The sequence below is a fragment of the Corvus cornix genome, chromosome 7, assembly GCF_000738735.6.
Source record: "Corvus cornix cornix isolate S_Up_H32 chromosome 7, ASM73873v5, whole genome shotgun sequence".
NCBI lineage: Eukaryota > Metazoa > Chordata > Aves > Passeriformes > Corvidae > Corvus > Corvus cornix.
The window spans coordinates 15,914,606-15,940,561 of record NC_046337.1 but is presented as its reverse complement, the minus strand read 5'-3'; the positions used below and the strand labels follow the sequence as shown (position 1 = coordinate 15,940,561).

The 25,956-nt window shown below is 58.5% G+C and overlaps 4 protein-coding genes across 7 annotated transcripts; 2 read left to right on the top strand and 2 right to left on the bottom strand.

Annotated features, from left to right (window-relative positions):
• Window positions 1–4: 4 nt before the first annotated feature.
• Window positions 5–3,027, bottom strand: STK16 (serine/threonine kinase 16). Of its 2 annotated transcripts, none has more exons than XM_039555162.1 (7): window positions 2,877–3,027; window positions 1,460–1,679; window positions 1,254–1,387; window positions 1,059–1,179; window positions 889–984; window positions 699–820; window positions 5–618 (listed from the first exon to the last, which is right to left on the bottom strand). In XM_039555162.1, the coding sequence occupies exons 1-7, from the start codon at window positions 2,936–2,938 to the stop codon at window positions 480–482; spliced, it is 894 nt and encodes a 297-aa protein (XP_039411096.1). In that variant the 5' UTR covers window positions 2,939–3,027; the 3' UTR covers window positions 5–479. The 2 variants fall into 2 exon arrangements, with proteins under 2 accessions (XP_039411096.1, XP_039411095.1); XM_039555161.1 differs by lacking the exon at window positions 2,877–3,027 and adding an exon at window positions 2,411–2,537.
• GLB1L (galactosidase beta 1 like) lies at window positions 2,970–8,482 on the top strand. 3 transcript variants are annotated; one of them, XM_019290580.3, is made up of 16 exons: window positions 2,971–3,219; window positions 3,675–3,847; window positions 4,161–4,311; window positions 4,534–4,594; window positions 4,848–4,942; window positions 5,328–5,508; window positions 5,619–5,677; window positions 5,829–5,950; window positions 6,128–6,168; window positions 6,470–6,588; window positions 6,715–6,789; window positions 6,868–6,957; window positions 7,090–7,203; window positions 7,488–7,619; window positions 7,953–8,168; window positions 8,246–8,482. In XM_019290580.3, exons 1-16 carry the CDS (start codon window positions 3,166–3,168, stop codon window positions 8,462–8,464), a joined length of 1,902 nt encoding a protein of 633 aa, XP_019146125.2. In that variant the 5' UTR covers window positions 2,971–3,165; the 3' UTR covers window positions 8,465–8,482. The 3 variants fall into 3 exon arrangements, with proteins under 3 accessions (XP_020440638.1, XP_019146125.2, XP_020440640.1); XM_020585051.2 differs by having other exon boundaries at window positions 3,074–3,219; window positions 4,785–4,942; XM_020585049.2 differs by having other exon boundaries at window positions 2,970–3,219; window positions 4,785–4,942; window positions 5,829–6,168.
• Window positions 8,483–8,687: 205 nt separating this feature from the next.
• Window positions 8,688–15,228, bottom strand: ANKZF1 (ankyrin repeat and zinc finger peptidyl tRNA hydrolase 1). Its single transcript, XM_010406921.3, is given in 15 exon segments — window positions 8,688–9,296; window positions 9,868–9,938; window positions 10,047–10,214; window positions 10,326–10,437; window positions 10,914–11,187; window positions 11,618–11,725; window positions 11,822–11,998; window positions 12,174–12,275; window positions 12,452–12,674; window positions 12,901–13,054; window positions 13,170–13,285; window positions 13,551–13,735; window positions 14,121–14,223; window positions 14,619–14,728; window positions 15,019–15,228. Coding segments are annotated over 15 exon segments (2,145 nt in total). The 5' UTR covers window positions 15,140–15,228; the 3' UTR covers window positions 8,688–9,175.
• A 339-nt stretch (window positions 15,229–15,567) lies between these two features.
• On the top strand, window positions 15,568–25,848 carry ATG9A (autophagy related 9A). Its single transcript, XM_039554857.1, has 14 exons — window positions 15,568–15,752; window positions 15,980–16,023; window positions 17,331–17,395; window positions 17,691–17,852; window positions 17,956–18,097; window positions 19,043–19,791; window positions 20,118–20,271; window positions 20,493–20,672; window positions 21,501–21,746; window positions 22,037–22,257; window positions 22,679–22,796; window positions 22,966–23,188; window positions 23,331–23,473; window positions 23,578–25,848. The coding sequence occupies exons 1-14, from the start codon at window positions 15,650–15,652 to the stop codon at window positions 23,581–23,583; spliced, it is 2,556 nt and encodes an 851-aa protein (XP_039410791.1). The 5' UTR covers window positions 15,568–15,649; the 3' UTR covers window positions 23,584–25,848.
• Window positions 25,849–25,956: the final 108 nt, after the last annotated feature.

The window sequence follows — 25,956 nt, the reverse complement described above, 5'->3', positions numbered from 1 at the left end:
CACCTCCGCAAGAACATACTTTACTTCAAACACAAGGCAACATCAATGCCAAGAGCAGTGGCAGAGTGGGCATTGGGGCCCTCTGCCTCCCTCCAGCACAGCACCGGATCCGGCCCGCAGCTCTGCCCTGGGCAGGAGCAACCTTCCTGGGGTACAGAGCTGCAGGACAGCGACTCCCATCCCCAGGAGGGGTCCCACAACATCCTCTTCTGCCACCTCTAGGGAAGGTAGCAGTTGGCAAGGGACCCATGTTTAGCAGCAGATCACATATCCACAGCTCAGGGACACAGACCAAGGCCCAGGCAGCAGCATCCAGGGCACAGAACACTCCAAATCCAACACATCTCCATCACAGAGCAGCAGCTCTCCCCCAGGGCATCAATCCCCTTTGCAACAGGTCTGCACGGCAGCAGGGATTAGGGCAGCTGCTTTTCCCCTGGCTCAGCTTCAGGACGCGTCACCAATGGAATGGGATGGGCTCAGATCTGCGTGGTGTCCTGTCCCGCTGGTGCTGGCTGCAGCCCCTCCAGCTGGTGGAGGATTTCATTTATGCTGGGTCTCTCCTGGGGATTCACTGTCATCATGGAGAACAGCAGGCGCTGCAAGGCAGCTGAGTGCCTGAGAAAAAGACAGTGAGGGGAGGACCCATGTGGTGCACAGGACAGGGGGCCACCCAGGGAACCTCCCCAGCCCCTCACCTGGTTGTGGAGGGCAACGTGAGGGGGTTCTGAACTGCCAGAGCTACACTGTCACCCTTCTGGAAGATGGCATCATAGGGGCCCTCTCCAAACATCATGCAGTACAGCACACAGCCTAGGGACTAGAGCGTGGTGGTGTCAGTGCAGCCCTGCACTGTGGGACGGGGGGGCAAGAGGGCTGGATCCTTACCCAGATATCCGTACGCTCATCTATGATACACTGGCTCGGCACTGTGAAGAGCTCGGGGGCACGGTAGGAGATGGTGCAGCGCTGGGCAGCCCAGTCCTGCAGAGAGGAAGATAGGGATGAAGGGATTGAAGCAGGGACAGGCTGGCAGGGTGATGTCCCCAGCCACCCACCTGCACAGCCATGGCCTCCCGAGAGCTGTTGACTTCGATGCGAGCTTGGTTCATGGAGCCCAGGTCCATCAGAACAGGCTGGTCATCCTCATCCAGCAGCACATTGGTGGGCTTGAGGTCCCTGTGGGGATGGACATCACCGAATGCCCACTGGGGCCCCTGCCAATCCCCCCAGCCAGTGCTGCCATCCCTCACCTGTGTGCATAGCCCTTGCTGTGGATGGCTTGCAGCCCACGGCAGATCCCATGGAGGATGAGGAGGATCCGCTGCTCTGGCATGAAGGTCCCTTTCTCTCGCAGTGCTTCCACCTCTCTCCAGAGGGTCCCACCCTGGCAAACACAAGTAGCTGGTCACCACTGCTGCTCCCAGGGTGGTGGGGCAGCCAGGAAAGCCCCCCTCACCTTCACATAGGGCAGGAGAAGCCAGGCTTCGTGCTTGGCACCCTTCTCCACCATGCAGTGGGCCACCAGGCGCAGGATGTTGGGGTGGTCGAAGAGGCCGTGCATCTCCACCTCGTGCAGGGCGGCCTGGCGATCTTCCTTGTCATGGCACAGGATGCGCTTCAGGGCGTAGAAGCGCCCATCCCGCAGCCCCTCCACCAGGTCCACATAGCTGAAGCCCCTGCAAGGAGTCAAGAATGGCATGGACTGGGGGCTGTGACATCCGTGTTGGGGCCTTGTGCCCACTCTCATTTATGAGCACCCAGGGGAAGGGGACAGAGGGCAGCATGAATCCCCCAGGTATGCACATCCCCCCACCTTGCAGGCACCTGCCAGGAACCCAAAGCATCCCCTCTCTGTATGAAAAACCTCACTAGCCCAAGCATCCCCACTCCCATGGCTCCAGGCAACCACTTCATCCCCACTCCCATGGCTCCAGGCAACCTCTCCCTGTCACTCAGCATGAGAATCACCTGCCATGCACACCTATGCTGAAGCATCATCCCTCACCAAACCCAAGTACTTTCCCAAGCCCCAACGTGACCTGAGCTCAAGCATCTCCCCACCCTGCCCGAGGATCCCTTGTGCCTGAGCGTCACCCCCATGCCCAAGCATGTCCTCATGCACAAACACCCCCCATACCTAAGCATCTCCCCATGCCTGAGCATCACCCCAATGCCAAATCATCTCCCATGCACGGCCGCCACACCCATCACTTCCACTGCACAAGCACCCCCAGGCCCGCGCACCTCCCATGCCCGAGCATCCCCCATACACAAGCACATCCGTGCCCGGGCATCCCCCGCACGCCCGAGCACGCCCTCGGGCCGAGGATCCCCCTTGCCCGAGCATCCCTCCCGGAGCACGGGGAAAGCCCCGCCCGAGTGCCCCGCGCCCCAGCCCGCCGCGCACCCCTCTGCCAGGCGGTGGAGCAGGAGGTACCGCGCTCCCCCCAGGCTGACGGTGCCCCGGGAGCAGACGCACAGCGTCTGCCCCATCGCCCGTCCGCGTCATCTCCCGCCGCCGCGCGTCACCCGCCGCGTCACCCTCCCCGTCACCCGACGGGCGGGGCGCCGCCGCTTCCGCTGCCCGGTTCCGCAGCGGCCGGCGTTCCGGGGTCCCTCTTCCTTGCAGCGGACTCGTCCTGTCCTCAGGCACCTCCCGACACCCCTGCCACCAGCTCTGTCACCAGCTCTAGCCCTCGGCCCGGGGACGTTTTCCCTCATTCAGCAGCAGCAGCCCTCCGATCGGAGCTGCAGCCGAGCTTTCCATCACCACCTCTCTGATGGAACAAGCGGGCTGAGCTCAATGGAAGGGTTCTGCTTGGTGGTGACACTTTTATGAGGCTCCTCGCCCCCTCACTTTGATTGTCACCCACCACCCCGCTGAGGGATGTGCCCGCGGCCGGAGCTGGCTCGGGCGGCGTTGTGCCGCCTGCATCCCCCGCTGGGGATCTTTGCGGGGGCTGATGTGCGGCGGGCGAGACCTTGGGGATCGGACCGCCCACCCCTTTGCCGTGGTCCCGCCCCGGCTGTTCCAGCTGCCTGCACTTGGGACCGGGAGAAGGAAGCGCCCGGCGCTGGCCAAGAGCCTTCTCGGATCACGTGGTGGTGGTGTCCACGTCCAGCTTCGTCCCCCATCCCGGGCCTGCTGAGCACCCGGCGAGGATGGCGCTGCCGGCCCTCGCCCTGCTGCTGGCAGCGGGGCTCCTGCACACGCAGGTTAGCAAACAAGGGTGGAAAGTTTGGGAGAAGCGCATAGGACTGAGGTGGGAAGGATCCGGTGGGACGCCTCCGGAATCTGCCTTGCTTGCCGATCGGTCTCCCTGCTCTTCATGCTATGGCTCCCTCCTGCAGCAGCCCATGTCCCGCCCCAATGTCCCGCTTGCGTTCCCAGCTCTTGCATGCCCTCGCAACACCCACCCCAGCAGCACCCGTCCCCCCAAATGCCACCAGCTCAGCCGCCGGGTCTTTGATTAGCGGGGAAGAGCCATCACCAGAGGTTGCCCGGCTCCTCCCTCCTGCTCCTGTCCCGGAAGGACAGTTCGGTACCCACTGTGGGGGCGGGCTCCTCCAAGAACCAGCCCCATCAGTGCCTGTCCTAAGAAGCCCTGTGGGAGGGGGCAGTTGGGCTTGGGGAGGTTCTGCAGCCCTCCAGCTCTGCCTCTCTCCTGCAGGCCTCCCCTTCGGCACGCTCCTTCCAGCTGGATTACGAACACAACTGCTTCCGCAAGGACGGTGCCCCTTTCCGCTACATCTCGGGCAGCATCCACTATGCCCGCGTCCCGCGTCCTGCCTGGAGGGACCGGCTGCTCAAGATGTACATGAGCGGGCTCAACGCTGTGCAGGTGTAAGCCATGGCACAACCCTGACGGGGCACAGCCCACAGCCACCACGGGGCTTCTGGGATCAGTAGGAAGAGAGACAAGGGTGTTGTCTGACCACAGGGAGCAAGGACCAACACTTGCACTTGGCTGTGACCCCCAGGTCACCCCTGCCAGACACAAGCATGAGTGTGTGCTACTTCCAGTTCAGCCTGAGTTGCCAGACTCAGCTCAGTCTGCAAGCCAGTGCCCAGAAGCAGAGGGACCAGCTGGTGGGATGGTTCTCTGTCGTGCTGGGGTGCCCTTAGGTCTGCATGCTGATCTCCCCTCTCATCCCAGCTACGTCCCCTGGAACTACCACGAGATGCTGCCAGGAGTTTATGACTTCACTGGGAACCGGGATGTGGAAGCCTTCTTGGACCTGACAGCTGAGCTGGGACTTCTGGTGATCCTGCGGCCAGGGCCCTACATCTGTGCAGAGTGGGAGATGGTGAGCCTCAGCCCCCAGCCTGGCACAGAGGGGTGATGGGTGGTCTGGGAAGGGCACAGCAGGGTTGGCCCTTCTGGCTGTCACGCTGACTTCAGTGCCATGCCTGCCGTGCCCAGGCTGCTGCCCCACAGGCCGCATTGCACCGGCTGATTTCAGCTCTGTGCGGGCCCAGGCTGCTGTGCAGTTTCTCTGCCTCCCTCTCTGCCATGTGTGTTTCTCCAGGGTGGCCTGCCTGCCTGGCTGCTGTGGAAACCAGACATCACCCTGCGCACTTCTGACCCCGGTGAGGCTCAGCATAGGGCTCTGGCCACCATGTCCTTACAGCCTGGTGCCAGTCCTGGCATCCTCTCCACACACCTGCCAGCTCCTCATGTGAGGTCTTTCCCATCATCTTCTCCAGTTTTTGGGAGCCCCCACCTCCACTTCCCCATCTTGCTTGACCCTGCCCCATCTGCTCTGTCTTCCATCTGCAGGCTGGCTGCAGGTGGGCTGGGGTGGATGCTGCAGCCAGGCTGAGCTGCCCTCTGTCCCCCCAGCCTACCTGGCAGCTGTGGACTCCTGGCTCCATATCCTGCTGCCCAAGATCAAGCCACACCTGTACCAGCACGGGGGGAATATCATCAGTGTGCAGGTAAGGTGCTGTGAGACCCAGTCCTCTGCCCTGCTCTGGGTCATCTTTGGATTCGCCCCAAAAAGCCTCCTGTATCCTGTACACAATGACTTTACCCAGAAAAGCTCAGATAAATCCCTCCCAACTTCTGGACCTGGATCTAAATCCAAGGTCTGAGAATCTTAGGTACCTGCCATCACCCCAGTTGTGGTTTGAGGGACACTGACAGAGCTGGAGCTCATGGTGGGACTGGAAGATTATGCTCAGGACCCACCTGGGTGTTGTCAGGACATCTGATGATGTCCAGAGGAGAGAGGGGAGCTGGGTGCTCACCCCAGTGGGCAGTGGGACCTGTCTGCAACCCTCCCATGTGCACACTGGGTACCAGCCCCTGCCCTGCTTGCAGGTGGAGAATGAATATGGGAGCTACTATGCCTGCGACCATGGATACCTATGGCATCTGCTGGGCTCCTTTCGGGCCCTGCTGGGGAGCGAGGTGCTGCTCTTCACCACCGACAGCACACGGGAGGAGGAGCTGCGCTGTGGCACCCTGCAGGGGCTCTATGCCACCGTCGACTTTGGGCCAGGTACCCCTATAGGGGAGGAGGAGGAGGAGGAGGAGGAAGAGGAGGAGGAGGAGAGAGGATATGGGTTCCTTCTCTGTCCTGCTCAAACCTCCCTCTCTCCACCTCCGCAGGATCCAATGTGACAGAGGCATTTGGTGCCCAGCGCCGCGTGGAACCGAAGGGGCCCCTGGTGAGCTTGGCTTGGATGCTGTGGGGGGAATGACCTGTGATGGCTTTGGGGAGGCAGAAGCACTGGGCAGCAAGGCAAAGAGGGTGCAGGGAGCAGGGAGGATGTGCCTGACATCCAGCTCCAGGCAGGTGACAGTCCCTTTCTCCTCCAGGTCAACTCTGAGTACTACACAGGTTGGCTGGACTACTGGGGCGAGGCACATGCCAGCACCAGTGCAGCGTGGGTGGCCCAGGGACTGGAGGACATGCTGCAGCTGGGAGCCAGCGTCAACATGCAAGTAGTCTGCTGGCAGAGGGCACAGCCAGCAGGGGAGTGGGCATCACCTCATGCCTTCTTTCCATGGGGATCAGGCCAGCAGGGCCTGTGGGTGCAGGAGGGAAGGGGAAATGCCTGGTTAGCCCCTGTGGGATCTGTAGGGGTGCTGACCGGGCTCTCTGGGGTGTATCATAGGTACATGTTCCATGGAGGGACAAACTTTGCCTACTGGAGCGGTGAGTAGAGCCTTGCCCTAGGGAGGGAGGGGCACACTGCAGGGCTGGGGGGCTTTCCTTGACCATTCCTGAGAAGCCTGATTCAGGCTCTTGTTCTGTCCCATGGGGCAGGCTGACACATAGCCAAGGGCCTTTGAACCCAAGCTTGTCCTCTCCTGGGGCCTCCTTTTGTCCCTGTGCAGGGGCTCACGGTTCTGGGTCATGCCCCTCTCCACTGCACTGCAGCCAGCCTGGGGCTAGGTTCCACGCCCTGGGCTGTGCCAGAGCCCCTTCCTCCAGCTCACATCACTTCCTTGGCCAGGTGCTGACTACAAGGACCAGTACAAACCAGTGACTACTAGCTATGACTATGATGCCCCCCTGTCAGAGGCAGGAGACCCCACCGAGAAGCTGTTTGCTATTCGCATGGTCATCAGCAAGGTAACGAACCTGGCAGGAAGAAGGAGACAGTACTGGGCACTGCTGCTTGTGCCAGGACAGTAGGGGCTACCAGCAAGGGACATCTCCCTGCTTGCCCTGGGGGGCAGCTGACAGTCTGCTGTTCAGTTCCAGCCCCTGCCAGTTGGTCCAATGCCACCTGCCACCCCCAAGTATGCCTATGGCTGGGTGGCCCTGCGGAAGGTGAGTGCCTGTCCTGAAGGCTGTACTGCCCCAGCATAGCACTGCTCAACTGGCCAGCACCCATCCCTCTCTTGGCAGTATGCTGACCTCCTGGATGTCTTGGATGTGCTATGCCCCTCCGGGCCTATCCTGAGCCAGTTCCCTCTCCCCTTTGAGGCCCTAAAGCAGGTGAGAGGCTGGGTGTAGTGGGGGACACTTGATGAGATGCTCCTGTCTGCCTGGCCCTGGCTCTGGGGCAGAGGAGCAGAGCTCACTTCCAGCCCCATTTCCCTTCCTGTGCCACTGCGCTGTGTCCTGCAGGCCCATGGCTTTGTGGTGTACCACACACAGCTGCCCTGGGATGTCCCGGACCCAGCCACGCTGGCTGCTCCTCCCCACAGCATCTGTGACCGTGGCTACGTAATGCTGCAGAAGGTGAGGCTGTGGGAGCACACCAGTCCCTGGGACAGTGCTTCAGAGGGCTGTGGGACCTGCTGGCAGTGGGGCTGTGCCATGCCAGGGTCTTCGAGACAGCCAGGGTGCTAACAACCACATTGAGCCTTTGTGGGGTGGCTTTTGGGCCTAAATTTGCCCCCTTTGGGGGCAGAAAGCAGCCCTAGCTCTGGTGGGGCTGGCAGCAGGATGCTATGTGCCTGCTGGTAGTGTTGGGGGTGGTGGGATCTGAACACAGGCCAGCAGCACTGACCTTGTGGCTTTAGGAGTACCAGGGAACGCTGGAGCGGGACGGGCAGACAACGCTGCATGTAACAGGCAGGGCAGGGGACACCCTGGACATACTCCTGGAGAACATGGGCAGGATCAGCTTCGGGGCCAACACCAGTGACTTTAAGGTAAGGGGAGAGGGCCCTGAGGCTCCAGAGGGGATGGCCTGGCAACCCAAGTGACCAAACACCCCTCTACTGCCACCTGAGACAGAATCCAGCCTTGGTGGGGCCACTCCCAGTCCTGCTCCCTGGTCCTCCTTTCATTTCAAACCTCCAGATAGGGCTCAGAGACTGGCACCCCTCTCCCATTTATGCTGCCACAGCTGCCAGGCCCCTTTGCTTCTTAAGAGGGGATCCCATCCCACCTTTACTGCTGCAAGGGGAACATGCCCTGGGGTTGCCAAGTGTCCTGACTGTGGAAGGTGCTGCTGCTTCATTTTCCCTACTGTTCCATCTCAGGGCTTGCTGGGAAACCTGTCATTGAACTCCAGGCCTCTCAGCAACTGGTTGATCTATCCCCTGGCCATAGACACTGCAGTCCAACAAGGCTGGCCCCATGCTGCCCTGCCAGAATCAAGCAGTGGGGGCAGAGTGGGGCCAGCTTTCTATACTGGGACCTTTGAGACACCTGGCATTGCCTGGGACACCTTTGTGAAGTTCCCAGGTTGGAGCAAGGTAAGGCAGTGCATAACTGGGAAAGGGGATAAGGGTGGACCAGGACACAGCTCAGTCCTACCTCCATTATCTTCCAGGGACTGCTGTGGATAAATGGCTTCAACTTGGGCCGGTACTGGACCCGTCGTGGGCCCCAGCAGACCCTCTTTGTGCCTGGCTCGGTGCTGCACGTTGGCCGCCCCAACAATATTACAGTGCTGGAGCTGGAAGGGGCACCTCCCACTCCTCTCTTGCTCTTCCTTGACAGACCCCTTTTTAACAGGACACTCGGCCGCAGCACCTCAGCCAGAGAGTAAACACTGCTGGGCACTGGCCTCGCCTCTCACTGGGGCTGTGGAGATGGCAGGGGGATGATGAAGCACAGGGGCTAAGGAAAGTGGCACAGGTCCTGGAACAGACAGGCAGAGCTCCTGCCCTCCTCTGGGGACAGGCAGGGCCTGTGCTAATGAGTAAGGGATGCAGGACTGAGCTTGATGTGCCTATCAATGCCACACTCATTCCAAATAGTTCCAGTGCACATTCTGACTCCCCCCATGTCCAGGGGGTCAAGGCACCTCTTTATTGACAATGTAGGCAGAGGAAGTAGTGGCTAACGTGACAGGGCTGAGATGCTGATGGCAGCCAGGAGAGGAGAGGTAAAGCACAGCCTCGAGGGTGTCCGCAGGTAGGGTCTGTATGTGTCAGGATCTGTCCTTCCGCCTACAGACAGCAACCTATGAGGTAGCCATGAGAAAAGCTGGCAGCGGGACCCCTGGCTGGAGCCAAGCCACCAAACAGTCCTGGCCCCTCACACTAGCACATGGAGACCTCTCAGTTGTTAACTTTGCCAGCCACCACCCAGAGTGATATTCATGCCCAGAGCCTTGCCAGAGGCGCCCTGGAGAGTGACATGGCCAGTGCAGTCCCTCTGACCATCGCTATTCCACAAGCTCTCCCTTGCTGCACAGGCAGTGCTCAGCCATGTCCCCACCACATTGATCCTTGGCAGGTGGCAGCAGTCTCCAGCATTATGTGTGGCCAGCCTGGGCCCGGCGGTGGGTTTGCAGGCAGGCCGTGGAACAGAAGGAGAAGTCGAGGTAATGGAAAGGGATCCGTCCCAGCAGGGACTCTCCACAATGCCAGCAGCGGCTGCAGGAAAGAGAAGAGCTGGCCCTGAGCAAAGGTGACACTTGCAAAAGAGTTAGAAGAGTAAAGGATTCCCTGCCTGGGCTGTGACACAAGACACCAGCAGCACGAGGGAGCTGGGGCTCCTCTGGTCTCACAGGGCTGGTGTGCTCACCCAGTGGCCTGGCCAGGACACGCTCCCTGGAGGAGATGCTGCATGGGAACGTGGTGTGAGGTACTTGGAGGCAGAATGAATATGGAGGGACTTGGCCCCATAAAGGTTTTAAAGCCCCTGTCCAGATAAGCACAGGGAGTGCTGGCTGTGAGGTGGCAGAGGAAAGTGAACAGGGACACAGGAGTGGCTGGGGTGTTGGCTTGCTGTAGATCTGGCTGCAAGTGGACCAAGTCATTCTTAGCAAAATATTTCAGGGGAGCAGGGCAAGAAAGGGAGGAAACTTTTACACAAGCACTACTGGAAATTGAGTGGACAGGAATAGCTTTAGACTGGAAATGAGAATTGGAGTGAGAAGGGCATGGAACAGCTGTGATGACACGGGAGAATTTGTCTTCAGAGCCATGCTGCTGGGATGGTTACCTGATGTTGGCAAGACTTGTGCCGGTGTCCTGCAGCTGTGCAGCCAACCTCCGCTCAGCAGCCAGTGCCCTCTGGGGAGCAGAGACAGCTCAGCCCCGCAGCCCCTGGGAGCTGCTGTGCCCAGAGCCCACTGCATCAACACTGCCGTAGCAGGGCTGCATCCCTTTCCCAATCCTCACCTTCTCCCTGTCAGACAGGGCTGCAAACTGCTGTTTCTCTTTCTGCTCCTGCTCCCAGCGCTGCCGCTCCTCCCGCTGTGCTTGCTCCCGTTGCTTCCGCTGGGCTTTCTGTGCCCGCTTCTTCTCCAGCTTCTTGGCCTCCATCTCCTGTGTCAGGGGCCCTGGCACCTGAGGGCAGAGGGCAGGCAGCATCTCCCACTGAGCCTGGGGCAATGGCAGGAGTGGGAGAGGAGAGCTCTGGGGTCTCCCTGCTGGTGAGGGCAGAGGGCAGGCGCCCACCTTGGCACGGCTGTAGTCATACTTGTCTGGATGGTCCACCATGAACTTGCGGAAGGCGTTGCGGGTCAGTCTGTCAGCAGACGCGCAGTACGGGGTCTTCTCCTGCCTGTCCCTGTGAGACAAGGGAGACCAGCTCACTCACACTGCTATCTTAGTGTCTGCATCCCACTGGGCTGTGAGCCCAGAGACTCCCCAGAGATGGGCAGTGTGTACTGCAGGGCACGATATCACAGCCAAGGAGGGGAAAGTTCCTTATTCCTATACCAGAATCCTCCAAATCCTCTCCTTGCCTCTAAAAGCCCCTGCATGGTGCTTTTGTCTTATCCTGGCCCTTGGAACTGCCTACCAAGAAACTTGTGTGCACTTTGAGGCACTGCCCACCTGGTGCCATGCCAGACCAGGCTGGCAGAGAGAAGGGTGGTTCGGCTCTTACGTGTCCCATAAAAACCCCAGACGTCCTGGGTTGTAGAGACCAATCCTGGCTGTCCCAGGACAAGGGTGGCACCAGTTTCCTGTGGCTGAGACAGGAGTGAGTTGCTGGACTCCCACAGCAGGGGTTGTGAACCACTGGGTGCCCTGCAGCCGTACCTGAGGGCAGGGTCCGCCCCTGCCTCCAGCAGCAGACGCACAGCCTCAGCCTTGCCTGCCCGTGCTGCCACGTGAAGCAGGGTGCGGCCGTGCTCATCCACAGGCTGGTTCAGCAGGGCGTGGGCCATATCCAGAGATGGTGCCATCTCCCCGTCCTCGATGTCCCCCAGCAGGCCCCTGTTCTCTGGCACACCCAAGAGGTGCCGCAGTGTCCGCACATCCCCTGTCTTGCAGGCAGTGAACAGAGCATCGCAGAGCTGGGTCTGAGGGTCTCCTATGAGAGAAGAACAAGAGAGGAGTCTGATGGGCAGACTGGGAAGAGCAGTGCTCTGGTCTGACTAGGGAACACACACAATGCATCATCTCACTAGCTGGATTTGGGTACTGCAGGATCTTCAGCACATTCAGAGTCTGTGGCGATGTGCTATGGCATTGCTAGGCACTGTTGGCAGCAGCCAAGTCCTCTCCTGAGGTAAGACCCACTCCAATCCCCCTAACACACTTGGCTTAGCCAGGTGCTCCCTGGCCTCCCTGGCTCAGAGCTATGGCTCCAAACACACAACTCACTCTAAGGCACATGGCTGCACTAAAGACTTCTCACACCCAGCTGGTCTGGGCACCTGCATGATGTGCTCTTCACCCCCCTGAAAAGCCACCAGTACATGGGGCAGGCATCCAGCATCGCAGCTCCCGACCCCGCTTACCTCCATTGCTCCAGGGAAGCAGTCCAGCCTCAGCCTCCCCCTGCAGCTCTGTCACTGGCTCCAGGCCAGCCTGCCCACACTGGTGTCCAGTCTCTTCAGCACAAGGCCCTGCACAGGCAACACATTGTGAGGAAGAGGATCAGGGCCAGCCTGCATCCCAGCCATGGCCTTCCTACACTGCCCCTGCCAGTTCTTCCCCCTCACCTTTCTCCACCTTCTTGTTCCTCTTCTTCCTCCTTTTGCGGTTTCGCTTAGGCATCACTTCAAACTCCCGGAGGTCCAAGGTCCCCAGTGTCACTTCCACAGTTTCCAGTTCCCCTGCAGGGCTTTCCTCCTCCTCTTCCTCCTCCTCCGGGGCTGAGGGGGGTGATAAGACTGGGGCTAAGGCCCCACACACACAGAACAAATCACTCGGGGCTCTCAGCCAAGAACACCCTGTCTTTCTCCTGCCCAGCCACACTCTGAAAATCCCCTCTGGGCCACAAATCTGGCCCATGCCGTAACGTGAGACCCCTCCTGCTTGCTCAGTCGTGTCTCCCTCCATGGTTCAACTCACCAGTTGTGTCCTCCTGCAGGGAATCCACCTCTGGTTTCCGCTGCCTCTTCTGCCAGACCTTACGGGGGGACCCAGTGATATCTTCCAGTGGTGTGTCCTTCCCTGGGCAGCAAGGGTGCTCCCGTCATTGCCTGGGGACAGGGAGCACCCCCTATCTCCAGGGACTGAGGGCTGAAGAGCTAGCACCTCCACCCCATAGGGTAGCATCCTCTAATGCACAAGGGACCGTGCCACCCCACCTGCCCTGACCCACAGGCACAAGGGCTGGTCCAACTCACCATACACCTGCAGGCTGGCCAGCGTGGTGTGGACTCGCAGCACCTCTCGCAGGGTGGCCCTGCGGGTGCTGAGGGGGATGTGGCAGATGCGAGGGTCCCCTCGGGTGAGGGCTGGGTTCCTGCCGCTGAAGAGCAGCGCACGGTTGTGACGAGGGGCACGGAGGAAGATGCGCTGAGCTTCATTCAGGTGCTGTGCCCAGACTGCCAGGAGGTCCTGAATATCCTGGGAAGAAAGAAGAAGCTTAATGGGATCCTGAGCACATTATGTGGGCTAAACATAGTTCTGGAGCAGGGACAAATCCAGGACAGAGTGGCCTCAGTTCGGCCCTGCCCCTTTTCCAGAGCCCACCGCCCCTGCCATGTGCTCCAGCAGCAGTGTGGTACCGCCTGACAGAGCCAGCCAGGATCGCTCTCCCTGCCAAGAGCCCAGCACTGTGGTGCCTCCTCACCTTGAGCAGCGCAGCCTCGTTGTAGCGGCGCAGGGAGGCCCCAGCCGATCTGGGTGCTCATCCTGGGCTCTGGGCATCCCGAACGCCCTGGGCTGTGCCCCGCCGTGCTCGCACCGTGTAGCGGTGGAAGGTCTTGTGCTCCTGCACCTGTGGGCTACGGAGAGGGGCAGGCATGAGCAACAGAGCTTAGTGTGCGTGGGATTAACATGCAAAAGTAGCTCCAGCTGACTGTGCCCAGAGGGGCAATCCCGCCGTCCCCCTGTACTCACCCCCGGAACACTGCTCCTGCGAAGTGCCCGCCACCCATCATCAGCACAACCCAGCACGTGCTTGCACTGAGGCTCTGCAGCGATGCTGTCAGCTCCACCGTGTCCTCAATGCCATCCTGATACACAGACACCCTTGCTAGCACCCATGGCATTACCTCCTTACCTCTTGCTGCCCCCAGGACAGACACAAGCCCCTCTGCTTGTGTTTCTGGGAGTACCCCACAGCCAAAAAACAGGCCACCAACAAGTCTGGGGCTCTGACCTGGCACCAGAGCCCACCCTTCCTATCACAGGAGAGGCAACTGTCAGAGAGACATCTACACCCCAGTGCCACCAACCTTTTCTTGGGTCCCTCTCCCAAAAATCTGGGCTGTGACTTGCCTTCCCAGTGACCAGCACGCAGCGGTATGCAGAGATGAGCTGGCCCTTTGCATTGCGCAGCAGCACCTTGTGGGAGCGGGGAACCTGGCAGGTCCAGGGGCTGTCACTGGCAGAGGGAAGCAACTCTGACTCACTGCTCACATCAGAGCTATCTGAGTCGGATCCTGAGATGCTGGAAACATCACCTGCAAGGGAAAAAAAAAGATGTAGTGAAACAGATCAATGAACAGCTTCCCAAAAACTCTGCAGGTGACTTCAAGGGCACTTGCAGAGTGCCCACAACCCCAGAAATATTCTGTCAAATAACCCTATATATCACAAAGGGGCTGTGGCCTTGGAAGATAGGAGTTTGGGGCTCTGGATCCCCAGGTATGCTTAGGCAGGGGCTCAGTTAAAACACCCCCTTCTCCCTATAACAAATCATAACGGATCAGAAGCAGTTCTGGACACTGAGAAGACCCCACAGGGACAGAATAAAGGGAGCCTGCGCTAGCAGACGCTTCATCCGTGCACAGAAGAGCCCCAGTGAGGTCACTGACAGCCCCTGGGCTCCAATGCCCAGTTCCTCACCTGTGCGGGTTTTCTCCTCAAACACTTCGGCAGGCAGCGTGCGGTGCCCCAGGAGTCGCTGCTTCAGGTTGAAGCGGTGCCAATCAAGACGGTAGTGCTCAGTCTGTGGAGCAAAAATGTATGAGCTGGCAGCGTCTTGGTGGTCCATGAAAGCCATCACCACCAAAGGGCAGGAGGTGAAAGACCCCAAAGGCTAAACTGATGCCAGGATCCTTCAGCAGTCCTGATTTGAAAATGGCACTGTTATTAAGGAGTTACCTGTGAAACAGTTAACCTGAACAAGTACAGGCCTATGCTACACTTACCCTTTACTTCCAGTAAATGATACTTTTAATTGATAATATACAAGGTTTGCATGCTAGATCCCAATAGGACATGAGCAGTCGGCAAGCAGCCAGCACTGGGCTGCACCATGCTGGGGCTGAGCTTCCACAGCAGGATCCCACCAGTCATGCCAGCCCCACTCCCATTTCACACTGCCTGCTCAGCCCTGCTCACCTGCTCCTCCCGGCTCCCAAACACCTGCCCACAGGTCAAGCAACACATCCTCTCTGGCACCTCAGCGACCCCATGGGCCTTCTCCTCACAGCTGGGTGCTGTAGGTTTCTCTGGAAGAACAAGGAAGGGCTGTGCACAGGCAGCCCCACAGGCTGCACTGCAAGGAGTGGAGTCTCCTGCGTCCCTCCTCAGCCATCCAAAGAAACCTGTGGCTGAAGGAGCTTCGAGGGCCCTGGGGTGTCACCGAGAAAAGCCCATTTACCCACCCACCAGGCAGCTCCCATGGCCAAGCTCCGGGGTGATCACCCAAGCTGAGCTGGGGACAGAACACCAAATCTGTGGTGGACACGAGCTCAGCCAAGTAACTTCCTTCCCGCCGTCCCCGCGGAGCCCCACGCACCGTGGCTCCCAGGTGCCAGCTCGGAAACACCCGCATCCGCAGCAAATCCGGTGACAAGGGTCAGCCCGCGCAGGAGTTCAGGGTCCTGAGCGGCCTCGAACACGGACCTGCTCTCCGGCATCGCTACTGCTCCCAGCGGCCGGGACAGTGCCTGAGTAATGGGCCCGTCGGGAACCACACGCCGGTGACCGCCCCGACACCCGCCCCACCGCTCTGCCCCCGCCCGAGCCCTCACTGTGGCCGGAACCCTTCCGCCGCCGCTGCCCCGGGAACCCCGCACCGCGCCCGGGGCCACTCCCCCCGCGATCCCCCTTCCCCAAGCTGCTGTAGTACCCCCACCACCGTCCCAGCTGCTGTGCCCCATGGCCCCCGAAGCCGTTCCCCCCGTGCCCACCCCGCCGCTCACAGGCCACCGCCGCCGCCCGGCCCGGAAGCGCCGCCCGTCACATCCCGCGCGCCGCCGCCGCGGGTCCCGCCCCCGCGCGTCCATTGGCCGTCCGCGTCCCGCCCCCCGCTCGCCATTGGCCGCCGCGCCTGCCAGTCGCGGGCGGGGCCGAGAGGGCCGGGCCGCGCCGCGCCGGGCCGGGCCGGGCCGGTGGCGGCGGCGGCGGCGGCGGCGCGGGGCCCCGCCATGGCCCATTTCGAGACGCAGTACCAGCGCCTGGAGAGCTCCTCCACCGAGTCTCCCCCCGGTGGTGGCGACCTGCTCGTCCACGTCCCCGAGGGCGCCAAGTGTGAGCGACGGCACCAGCACCGGGGGTTGGGGCCTGGCCGGCGGCGGGGTGCGGGAGAGACCGGGGACGCAGGGGAGCCGCTGGACACCGAGGGGAGCCGGGGTGGCGGCTGCGGGGCTGGTTTGGGGCTTCGGGCGCCAGGCGCAGCGGGGAAGGGGTAGGTTGCGCCGGTCACAACACCAAGGGTGGGTGTGCTGAGGGCCCCTCTGTGTTGCTTCTTCCTTCAGCTCCGTGGCATCACATCGAGAACCTCGACCTTTTCTTCTCTCGCATATCCTTTTGCAGGGCGAGGGTCAGGCGGGTTGTATCCCCCTCGTCCCGGCTTTAAGTCCTGGGAAAACATGGAGCTTGGTGTAACTTGGAGCTTGTGCAGTGTCAGCCCCTTCCTGTAGGACACTACACAGCTCCAGAGGCGTTAACAGAGCCCCCACCCCTTGGGATGCGGTCACTTGACACAGGGTCCTACAGGTGCTTCTAGGAACATTTGCGAGAGTGGCGATGGTACTGTTGTAGTTACAGTTAACGCTTTATATTCTTAACAGGATTTTATTGCTGGCGTGGCATTTACAATCAGAGTAGCACAGGATTTCTGTAGGCAGAATCAGTGTAGTACAATTTTATAAGTAGCATAGAACAGAATTTCTTAGTTTGTGGTTTCTAATAATCTAGACTCTCTACAGATCTGGTCATATCTTAATATATGGTTTGCTGTATCATCATAACGATCATAATGTAGACTCAAAAATCACATAAAAGAATGCGAGTCAAGCAGATGACAATGGGGGTGTCCCTGGTACTGCGGAGTCCTGGGTCTCACTGCCCGGCAGCAGCTATGATACAAGTTCCCACTTAGGATTAGTAACTCCATGATTTTGTGGATAGTGCTCTGGGTGCTGTTATTACTTCCCTGTTCTGTGACGGGGTCATCACCTCTGTTGGGTTGGCCGTGTGCCTGGGACCTTCAAGGACAGCATGGAAGAGAGTAATCAGCCTGGTGCCAAGGAATCTTGAGGCCAATAGGGAGCAGAAGGAGGAACCCATTTGATTTTTCTACTTGGTTCACAGGACCTTCAGCACCGGATAAGTGGGGAAAGGGTGACCTACTAACAGATGATGCACTCGGTGACAGAGAAGGGCTGCTTGCTTTATAGAATGGTGTTAGTTATGCTGACTACATTGCTGGGGTCAGGACCAGGAGCTAGGTGCCACTAAATGCATTTTTGCCTGTCTCTGTCTTGTTCTGCCCTACCATGCCCTGCCCTATCCACCCTTGTGCAGCCTGAGTGTAGGCTGAGTTTCTGCTCTGTGCTGGACAGACCTCACTATGGGTGTTGAGTGGAGGAAGAAAAGAGCATGAATGAAGCCAAGTCCTTCTACCCCAGCTGTGCTTTACCTGGGCAGAGTGTGTTTTCCTGCAGTGGGGAACCAACTTGCTGATGAGTAGGGGTGGAAGAGGTTTTCTCTTGGTGGTGAAGGGAGACTTGGCTGAGGAGCTGTGGAATACCAGTGGGACAGAAGCCTCTCCATCCTTCATCAGAGAGGAGTCTCCATGCTGTTCTCCTTGACTGTAGCTTTCACGTCTATAACCTGCATCAGAAGAATGGCTTCACGTGCATGCTCATTGGAGAGATCTTTGAGCTCATGTAAGTGCAGGTTCCCCTCTGTTGTGGCTGTGACAGCTGCTGGGGAACAGCCAAGGGCACTTGCCAAGCTCTTGCAGCTCTGTGGGTGGAAGGGTTCCTTTCATAGTTGTCGTCTCCCCTTCATTAGGATTTTCCATGCCCCAGACCTGCACTTCACTTTGAGAAACCATTGCCTGTGAGCTTTCCTGCTGCCATGGCTGTGGGATTGCATCTCCATGGCATATGACCCTGGCTGCTTCATGTTTTGGGGCAGAGCAGAAAGGTGATTCCCTCACAACATTCTCTTTTTTCACAGGCAGTTCATCTTTGTGGTGGCATTCACCACCTTTCTTATCAGCTGTGTTGATTATGACATCCTCTTTGCCAACAAAGCATTAAATCACAGCCAGCATCCGAGTGAGCCTGTTAAGGTGACTCTGCCAGATGCTTTCCTGCCTCCAAATGTCTGCAGTGCAAGGTAGGGGCAGTGGAGGGCATGTTAGCCACTGCTCTTGTTTTCTTAAGTACTCAGGGCTCCTGTCTGGGCCTGTATCCCACTGCTTGCCTCTTCCTGCTTGCAGAATCCAGGCAAACAGCTTCCTCATCTGCATCCTGGTGATAGCTGGAGTTTTCTGGATCCACCGACTCGTCAAGTTTATCTACAACATTTGCTGCTACTGGGAGATTCACTCCTTCTACATCAATGCCCTGAAAATCCCCATGGTAAGTCTCTGAGCCAGGGGCCACATGTGGGGCTGCTGAGGGTCATGGGAGGCATTTGCTGGGTGGTTGCAATTTGCCTTTACGCCTCTCCACTTCTCAGTTGAACTGAGCGCTCTTCCCTCTGCTCCATAACCACATGGCCTCCTTTCAGCCTCTTCTCCAGCAGCCAGCTTATTCTGTGTTAACCCCTCTCTGCCCGGTCAGCCTCTCTGCCTGCTGGTGCGTGCTTCTGCCATATGCCACCCAGTATGTGTATTCTTCAGCGGTGGCCTTTTCTGTGATGCCTTCCACAGAGAAGGCATAAGCAAGGATATCCTCATACCTCTCTGGGATGTGGACAACCTCAGCTTCCTTGTTTACTTGGGAGGTTTGGAGCTACTTAGTTGTGAAGGTCACACAGGAGATCAGTGTGTCACAGATGGGGTTTGAGGCTGGCACATACATCCTAGTCCAGAGTCCTTGCTCTAATGGACAACATGAAAAGGCATCCTTTTCACATGATGTGCGCATCCTTTGAAGGGAGAAAGTGTCTTGAGAAAGGTGGGGTGAGCCAAGAGGCTTGGTTTGTCCCCAGTTTTTCCATGGGCTCCCTCTGGGACACTGTTTAAGTCCCTTCCTTGTTTGTTTCTCCCTACTGACTCCAAATGGCAGCTCTGGGAGGACCTATGCAAGCCTGGACCTGTGTTTGTGCCTCCAGGGAAGCTGGTGCACGAGTGGCTGGGAAACAGTCATCTGTGCTAATCTAGGGGATAAAGGGCACCAGGGCAAGGTGTGGGGTTTGCCTGCTGCAGGCTGAAGCAGTGCCAGAGGGTGCCTCATGTCCTGGTGTTATGGACTTTGTTAGCACCCCAGGTGCGTGCTGGGAGCTGCTACTTCGGTGGGCTCAGCCTGGCTTCTGTCCCTGGATGCTTCTTGCCCCTAATCTTGCTGCTTGTCCCCTTCCAGTCCACCCTGCCCTACTACACCTGGCAGGAGGTGCAGGCTCGCATTGTGCAGATCCAGAAGGAGCACCAGATCTGCATCCACAAGAAGGAGCTGACAGAGCTGGACATCTATCACCGCATCCTTCGTTTCAAGAACTACATGGTGGCCATGGTGAACAAGTCACTGCTGCCCATCCGCTTCCGCCTGCCCCTGCTAGGAGACACCGTCTTCTACACGCGTGGGCTCAAGTACAACTTTGAGCTCATCTTCTTCTGGGGTCCCGGCTCCCTCTTTGAGAATGAGTGGAGCTTGAAGGCCGAATACAAGCGGGCCGGGAACCGCCTGGAGCTGGCTGAGAAGCTCAGTACTCGCATCCTCTGGATTGGCATTGCTAACTTCCTCCTCTGTCCCCTCATCCTCATCTGGCAGATCCTCTATGCTTTCTTCAGCTACACGGAGATCCTGAAGCGGGAGCCAGGCAGCCTGGGTGCCCGCTGCTGGTCTCTCTATGGCCGCTGTTACCTCCGACACTTCAACGAGCTGGATCACGAACTGCACTCACGCCTCAGCAAGGGGTACAAGCCAGCTTCCAAGTACATGAACTGCTTTATCTCCCCGCTTCTCACCATCGTGGCCAAGAACGTGGCCTTCTTTGCTGGCTCCATCCTGGCTGTGCTCATCGCTCTCACCATCTATGATGAGGACGTGCTTGCGGTTGAGCACGTCCTGACCACGGTCACCCTGCTCGGGGTGGGCATCACGGTGTGCAGGTGAGGTGGGTCTGTGCTGCCCCTGTGCTCCTCGCAGCGCTGTAGGGAGCAGTGGGGCTGGCAGCAATCCATGTAAACATGCTCTTGGCTTGCAAATGGATGTGAATCTGCGTGAGTGAGGGACATGGCTGGGGAGAGGCCGGACCAGGCTGGAGAAAGGGGGTAGTAGTGATCCTGGCTGCAGTGGTTGTATGATATGAGGCCCTGGGCTGGTCGGAAGGTTACAGGTGGAGCTGTGATATGGGCCAGTCACCTTGCCCTCCCAAGATGACATCTCCCAGGAACTGAGGTGTAATGCTGTGGTGTTTCCCTGTCCTGTCCTGCAGGTCCTTCATCCCTGACCAGCACCTGGTCTTTTGCCCAGAGCAGCTGCTGCGAGTCATCCTGGCACACATCCACTACATGCCTGACCACTGGCAGGGCAACGCCCACCGCTACGAGACCAGGGATGAGTTTGCCCAGCTCTTCCAGTACAAAGCGGTGAGCTTGGCTTAACTGGGGAGCTGGGGACTCGCCCCTATCCCTGCAGGAGGGAGAAGCTGCTGGAGAGCTCAGCAGCTCCTGGGCTTGTAGAGGAACAAGGCAGCATCCTCAGAGATACCCTGCCTCAGAAGACGGAGGGCCACATCTAGGGGCTGCCTTTGGGATTGTGGGTTTTTTGAACCTCAAGCTTGTGCTGAACCCATTATTTCTGTGCTCAGGTCTTCATCCTGGAAGAGCTTCTAAGTCCCATCATTACCCCCTTGATCCTCATCATCTGCCTGCGGCCCAAGTCCTTGGACATTGTTGACTTCTTCCGTAACTTCACCGTGGAGGTGGTGGGCGTGGGTGACACCTGCTCCTTTGCCCAGATGGACGTGCGCCAGCACGGCCACCCAGCGGTAGGTCCTGGGTTGCCCACTGGCATGTCTGGTCCTTTAGACCCATGAGAGGCCCTAACTCACCACTCCTGGCAGCTCACAGCCCAGCCACCCACCTCTTGGTAGGGTGTCTGGGTTTGGCAACACAGGTCACCAGCTCCAGAAGGCTCTTGTGGCCCAGCTGTGATTATTGAACAGATGCTTTGGGAATCAGGCTGTGTCATTTCTTTGATGTCATTGCATGTTTTCACAGCCAAGGGTTCTGTGTCCTCAGGAGAGTGGAATGGGGATATTTGGACATTTAGAAAGTGTGACCACTAAGAAGCTGACCTGCTTGTGCTCAGGAGAGAATCAGCCTAGAGGAAATGGGAAGCATTTTCCATTATGCAAAATCTACGATGGAGGGAAAAGGGGTTCATTTTTTTTGTGTACCTGGGAATTTGGGTTACTTGTCTAGGGAAAGACTTCCTAGTGACACAGATGTAAACGAGGAAGGAGGTGAACTCATTGTGGCAGGAAGCTTTTAAGAAGGAATGTCCTGCTGTGAGCTGGAGAGTGCAAGATAAGGCATTCAGCTCTGTATTTTGTGACTGTTCCCAGCTCCCCAGTTCCCTTGCAGCAATTCATGCGCTGGGATGGAGGTGGAACACACTGTGCTTGTTGCTTCTTCCCCAGGCTGAGAGGGCTGAATGAGCATGGGGACTTTCAGTGTAGCACCTGCTACATAGGGAGCCATGGGCTTGATTGGGCTGGGTGTTGCATGCTTTGCCCAGACTGATTGCAAGATTTCCAGGGCTGGCAGGGTTGTAAAGCAGATCCTGTCTCTCATTACCTGTCTGTTGTCCACAGTGGATGTCAGCAGGAAAGACGGAGGCCTCCATTTACCAGCAGGCCGAGGATGGCAAGACGGAGCTATCCCTCATGCACTTTGCTATCACCAACCCCAAGTGGCAGCCACCCCGTGAGAGCACAGCCTTCATCGGCTTTCTGAAGGAGCGGGTGCACCGGGACAGCAGCGTGGCACTGGCTCAGCAGGCTGTGCTCCCTGAAAATGCCCTCTTCAGCTCCATCCAGTCCCTGCAGTCGGAGTCAGAGGTGCCCAGGCTCAGGGCATGTGGGTTGTTCTTGGGGTGCTTACTAGATGCTGGCAAATTCATTGTCAGGCCCTCCGGGCAATTTTGCCTTTGTCTGGGATGTGTCTGGGGATGCAAATGTGATAGATCAGCACTATCTGGGACACTTCTGGGTTTCTAGAGAAGGTAACAGCTTGTTCTAGAGCCCTGTGAGTTGGGAGAGGGGCCAAGATAGCCCAGCTCTGTGTTTCTGGTGGGATCAGTCCTCCAGCTCTGCACAAGACAGTGACTCTTTCCCTTTCGACTCTGCAGCCTCACAGTCTGATTGCCAATGTGATAGCGGGCTCCTCGGCGCTGGGCTTCCACATGAGCCGGGATGGACAGGCTTCCCGCCATCTCTCGGAAGTGGCCTCAGCTCTGCGTTCCTTCTCCCCACTCCAGTCTGCCCAGCAGGCTTCCAGTGGCTTCCAGGCATCGGGAAGGGATGGAGAGGGAGCCCAGCCTCGTGGCACCAGTGCCATGACAGCCTCTGGGTAAGCTGCTGGCTGGAGAAGGGCAGCCAGACACCTTGCACATTCCTTTACCCTTTGTGCAAATTGCATCCTGTTGTCCTAGATGCATGGTGGCATTTATCTTGGACAGCAAGGGACATTCACAAGCAGAGTAAGACCCAGGATTAGGTGCTAGGTGCCAGGTGCTAAGGCTGGCCCCAAAGGATAGGGTAAGGGTCCTGTTGTTCTCCTGTAGGTACCACAGAGGTGAGAGACCCCCATGTAGGGAAGAGGCAGTGCCATAGCAGGGCTGGTCACCTTGTGTAGTTGGGGAGATGCTGCAGAGAGCCTCTTCGTACCCAGCTCCGGAGCTGATCTCAGTGAGCCTGACATTAGAGTGGAGAGGGGCTGGGCAGTGTGGGGGCCCCTGGGTAGCAAACACTACTGGTGTGTTCCATGGCAGTGCTGATGCAAGGACTGTGAGTTCGGGGAGCAGCGCCTGGGAGGGTCAACTGCAGAGCATGATCCTGTCGGAGTACGCCTCCACTGAAATGAGTCTTCATGCACTCTACATGCACGAGGTGAGCAACCCAGAGCTGGGCTGGCCAGAGGGGCACGGAGCAAGGCAGGCAGGGGACTGCCCTGTCTGTTGTGATGAGAAAACCAGTGTGTATGCAGTGCTGCAGAGAGGGTGTGTTTGGGCATCTGGTTTCTCCCACACAGCTGAGTCACTCATGTTTTGGCCTGCAGTTGCACAAGCAGCATGCCCAGCTGGAGCCCGAGCGGCATACTTGGCATCGAAGAGAGAGTGACGAGAGTGGGGAGAGCGCCCATGAGGAGCTGGACGCTCAGCGGGGTGGCCCTGTCCCCATTCCCCGTTCTGCCAGCTACCCCTTCTCCTCACCTCGGCAGCCTGCCGAGGAGACGGCCACACTGCAGACTGGTTTCCAGCGGCGATACGGTGGCATCACAGGTACAGGAGCCAGGGCAGAGGTTTGAGTTCAGGTCAGAGCTCTGTAACTGATGCCCTTTATGGACTGGCATGAGCAGCCTGCCTGCTGTGAGACACTGGCAGTCCCCCAAGTAGCTAATCTAACATCTTGCCTCTCTTGCAGACCCAGGCACAGTGCACAGGGCCCCATCACACTTCTCCCGCCTCCCTCTGGGAGGCTGGGCCGAGGACGGGCAGTCAGCGAGGCACCCAGAGCCCGTGCCAGAGGAGAGCTCAGAGGACGAGCTTCCGCCACAGATCCACAAGGTAAGGGTGATGGCTATGGCCGAGAGCGGCAAGGTGTGCTCTGATGCCAGGTTGGGGTGCTGGCAGGTGGTCTCAGTAGGTGCCACATTCTCTCTGTCTTGCAGGTATAGCCTGGTAGACTGGGGATCTCATGGGGCTTGCAGTTTGGGAGCCACCTGGGCAGCAAGATGCGGCATCAGCTTGTTTCTTCTCCGGTCCTGAGTGGACATTTTGTTGCCATCAATTGCTGAAGAGACAAAACTGCCAGGCTGGCGGCTTTGCTGTGGCACCTTGTGTCCAGCCATGTGTCAAGTCAGCGCCACTCTGACTTGTGGGGTGAATGCGTGTGTGAGTACATAACCTGTGTCCATGTTCACATCTGTGTTGTCCATGTCGGAGGATCTCTGCAGAGCCTGTGGAAGCTGACATGACTAGCAGTGAGGAGCTGCTAGTGGACTGACTTGGAGGTGGCAGCAGCAGCTGTTCTTCAGAGGGATGTGAGATGGCATCAGCTCCATCGAGATGTGCACCCGAAGCTGGGACCTGCCACCAAAATGAGGGCAAGAGTTGTTGAGGGTGGTCTAGCTCAGCCTGTAGCACCACACTGCCCTGCCTGCAGCCCTGAGGAGGTGCCTAGGACCACGTGAGTCCTCCCAGAGAGGACCAGTGTTGTGCCCTTCAGCCCAAGCAGGACAACAGTGGGGCAGTCACCCAACGCTCTGCCCTAGCACCCTGCAGAGGGATGGGCCCTGGTGTCTGCTGCTGGTATGAGTACAGGTGGGATACAGAGCTGGTGGGAACAGCTCTGGCTTGATCCAGGGATGCTGCAGCTCTTCCCTGACTCACGACAGCTGGCCCATTCCCTGCATGCCAAGGAAAGGAAAGGTCATTGGGGTGACGCCTCTGTGCCGGGGCAGCAGCATCCTCCCCATGTGTGGCACCCATGGGATGTGGGCTACTAGTGGGCCCTCCTGCAGTGCCAAAGACACCCCAGTGTGGAGCAGCCCAGCATCTTCCAGGAGTGCTCACAGCCCCCTCAGAGCCCACCCTGAAGGGTGTGTTGGTTCCTTTTCCCCAGGCCCAGAAAAGGCCTCTTTCCCCATGCTCAGGTGCTGTCGTATTGGGTCTGTCCTCCTGATGCAGCTGTTCCTGTGGAACTGGGCCTTTCCTCTTCCCAGGCAAAGGCTTTGGTTCACCTCGAATCTTCACCCAGAGGTTCCCAGCTCCTTTCCTCCTGAAACCTTCCTTTTGCTTGCAATATGGTTTCAGCTGCTGTGGAGACCATACACCATGCAGCTGTCTCATGCCTGGCAGAGCAAGGAGGGGCATCCTGAACCCAGAAGGGAGAGGCACAACTCAGCCCAGCCTTGGGATGGTGGTGGGGAATCAGGATCCCAGCTGTGCAGTGTGACCTCAGACAAGAACATCCCACCATCCTTCTGTTCTCCCTCTCTTCTCTTTGCAGTTTCTGGGGGTTTGCATCCCAGCTAACTCCTGCCCACAACTTGCTTTCCATTCCCCTTGCCTCTGGCAGGGGCAGCTTGCTTTTGCCATGCCCTCTGCGACCACTGCACATCCTCCTCTGCTGTCCCTCTTCTTCTCTCCCTCTTCCTTCTGCCATCCCTCTTCTCCTGCCAGGGTTATTGCCCTCTGCCCTTTGAGCCTGGGACGGCTCCAAGCCACCTGCTGCCAGCACTTCTACACCCAGGTAGCCTGGGCATGAGCAGGGCTAAGGGGGCTTGCACAGGAGCAGGCTCTTTGGGGGGTAGCAGGCTCCCTGTTGCCATGGGGATGGCTGGGCAGGGCTGGAGCTACCACTGCTCTGGGGTCTGTATGAGATCAAGCAGTGCGTGCTAAAGCAGAGCTCAGAGTGGGGATCAGCTCTTGAGTGCTGGGGTCAGGGCTCTGTGGACCTGGGTGCTGCTGGGGTCCTTCCACGGAGAAGTGGCTGCATCTGCTCCACAGCAGCTTCAGCTTGGGACTGTCATGGCTTGATAAAAGGAAGCTGAAAGCACATCTCCCAGGATCACAGATTTTCCAGTGGCTTCTCTTGGCACCCAGGCTGCTGCCTCCCCTCACTGGGCCTATGGGACACTGTGTCTGGGCTTCCCAATGGAGTCGCTGCTGGTCTGTACAGCTGAACGGCTGGAGGCAGTGCCCTGGGGCAGGGGGAAACTCTGGATCTTTCCCTGGGCTGGCAGGAGGGAGAGGCCAGGCACAGCAGGCCCAAGTCTTTGCCGCATGTTTTGCTTGTGTCGTCAGTGTCCCATGTGCATGGCGAGCCACTCTTCCTCATCTCCTCCTGAGATGTGCAGGCATGGGGGTCCTGGGTATTGTACCCCCGTGCCCTTGCTGTACAGCTGTATAGCCGTCTAATAAAGATGGGGTGTATCATCCCTGCCTGTGTTCGAGTCTCCCTTCGCTCTGTGGTACCGTGCAGCCCACCTTGGCCCGGCCTGCAGTGGTAGCAGAAGGCTGTGAGGAGCTTGCCGGCTGCTCCGGCG

Bases quoted from the DNA above. Each gene is read 5' to 3' on its own strand.
- STK16 (XM_039555161.1), bottom strand. From the start codon at position 2,496: ATGGGGCAGACGCTGTGCGTCTGCTCCCGGGGCACCGTCAGCCTGGGG. The intron at 1,680-2,410 runs GTGCGCGGCGGG...GACTCCTTGCAG, and splicing joins CTCCACCGCCTGGCAGAGGG to GGGCTTCAGCTATGTGGACC. The intron at 1,180-1,253 runs GTGAGGGATGGC...CCATCCCCACAG, and splicing joins AGCAAGGGCTATGCACACAG to GGACCTCAAGCCCACCAATG.
- GLB1L (XM_020585049.2), top strand. From the start codon at position 3,166: ATGGCGCTGCCGGCCCTCGCCCTGCTGCTGGCAGCGGGGCTCCTGCAC. The intron at 6,790-6,867 runs GTGAGTGCCTGT...CTCTCTTGGCAG, and splicing joins GCTGGGTGGCCCTGCGGAAG to TATGCTGACCTCCTGGATGT. The intron at 8,169-8,245 runs GTAAGGCAGTGC...ATTATCTTCCAG, and splicing joins AGTTCCCAGGTTGGAGCAAG to GGACTGCTGTGGATAAATGG.
- ATG9A (XM_039554857.1), top strand. From the start codon at position 15,650: ATGGCCCATTTCGAGACGCAGTACCAGCGCCTGGAGAGCTCCTCCACC. The intron at 17,853-17,955 runs GTAGGGGCAGTG...TCCTGCTTGCAG, and splicing joins CCAAATGTCTGCAGTGCAAG to AATCCAGGCAAACAGCTTCC. The intron at 23,189-23,330 runs GTACAGGAGCCA...CCTCTCTTGCAG, and splicing joins GCGATACGGTGGCATCACAG to ACCCAGGCACAGTGCACAGG.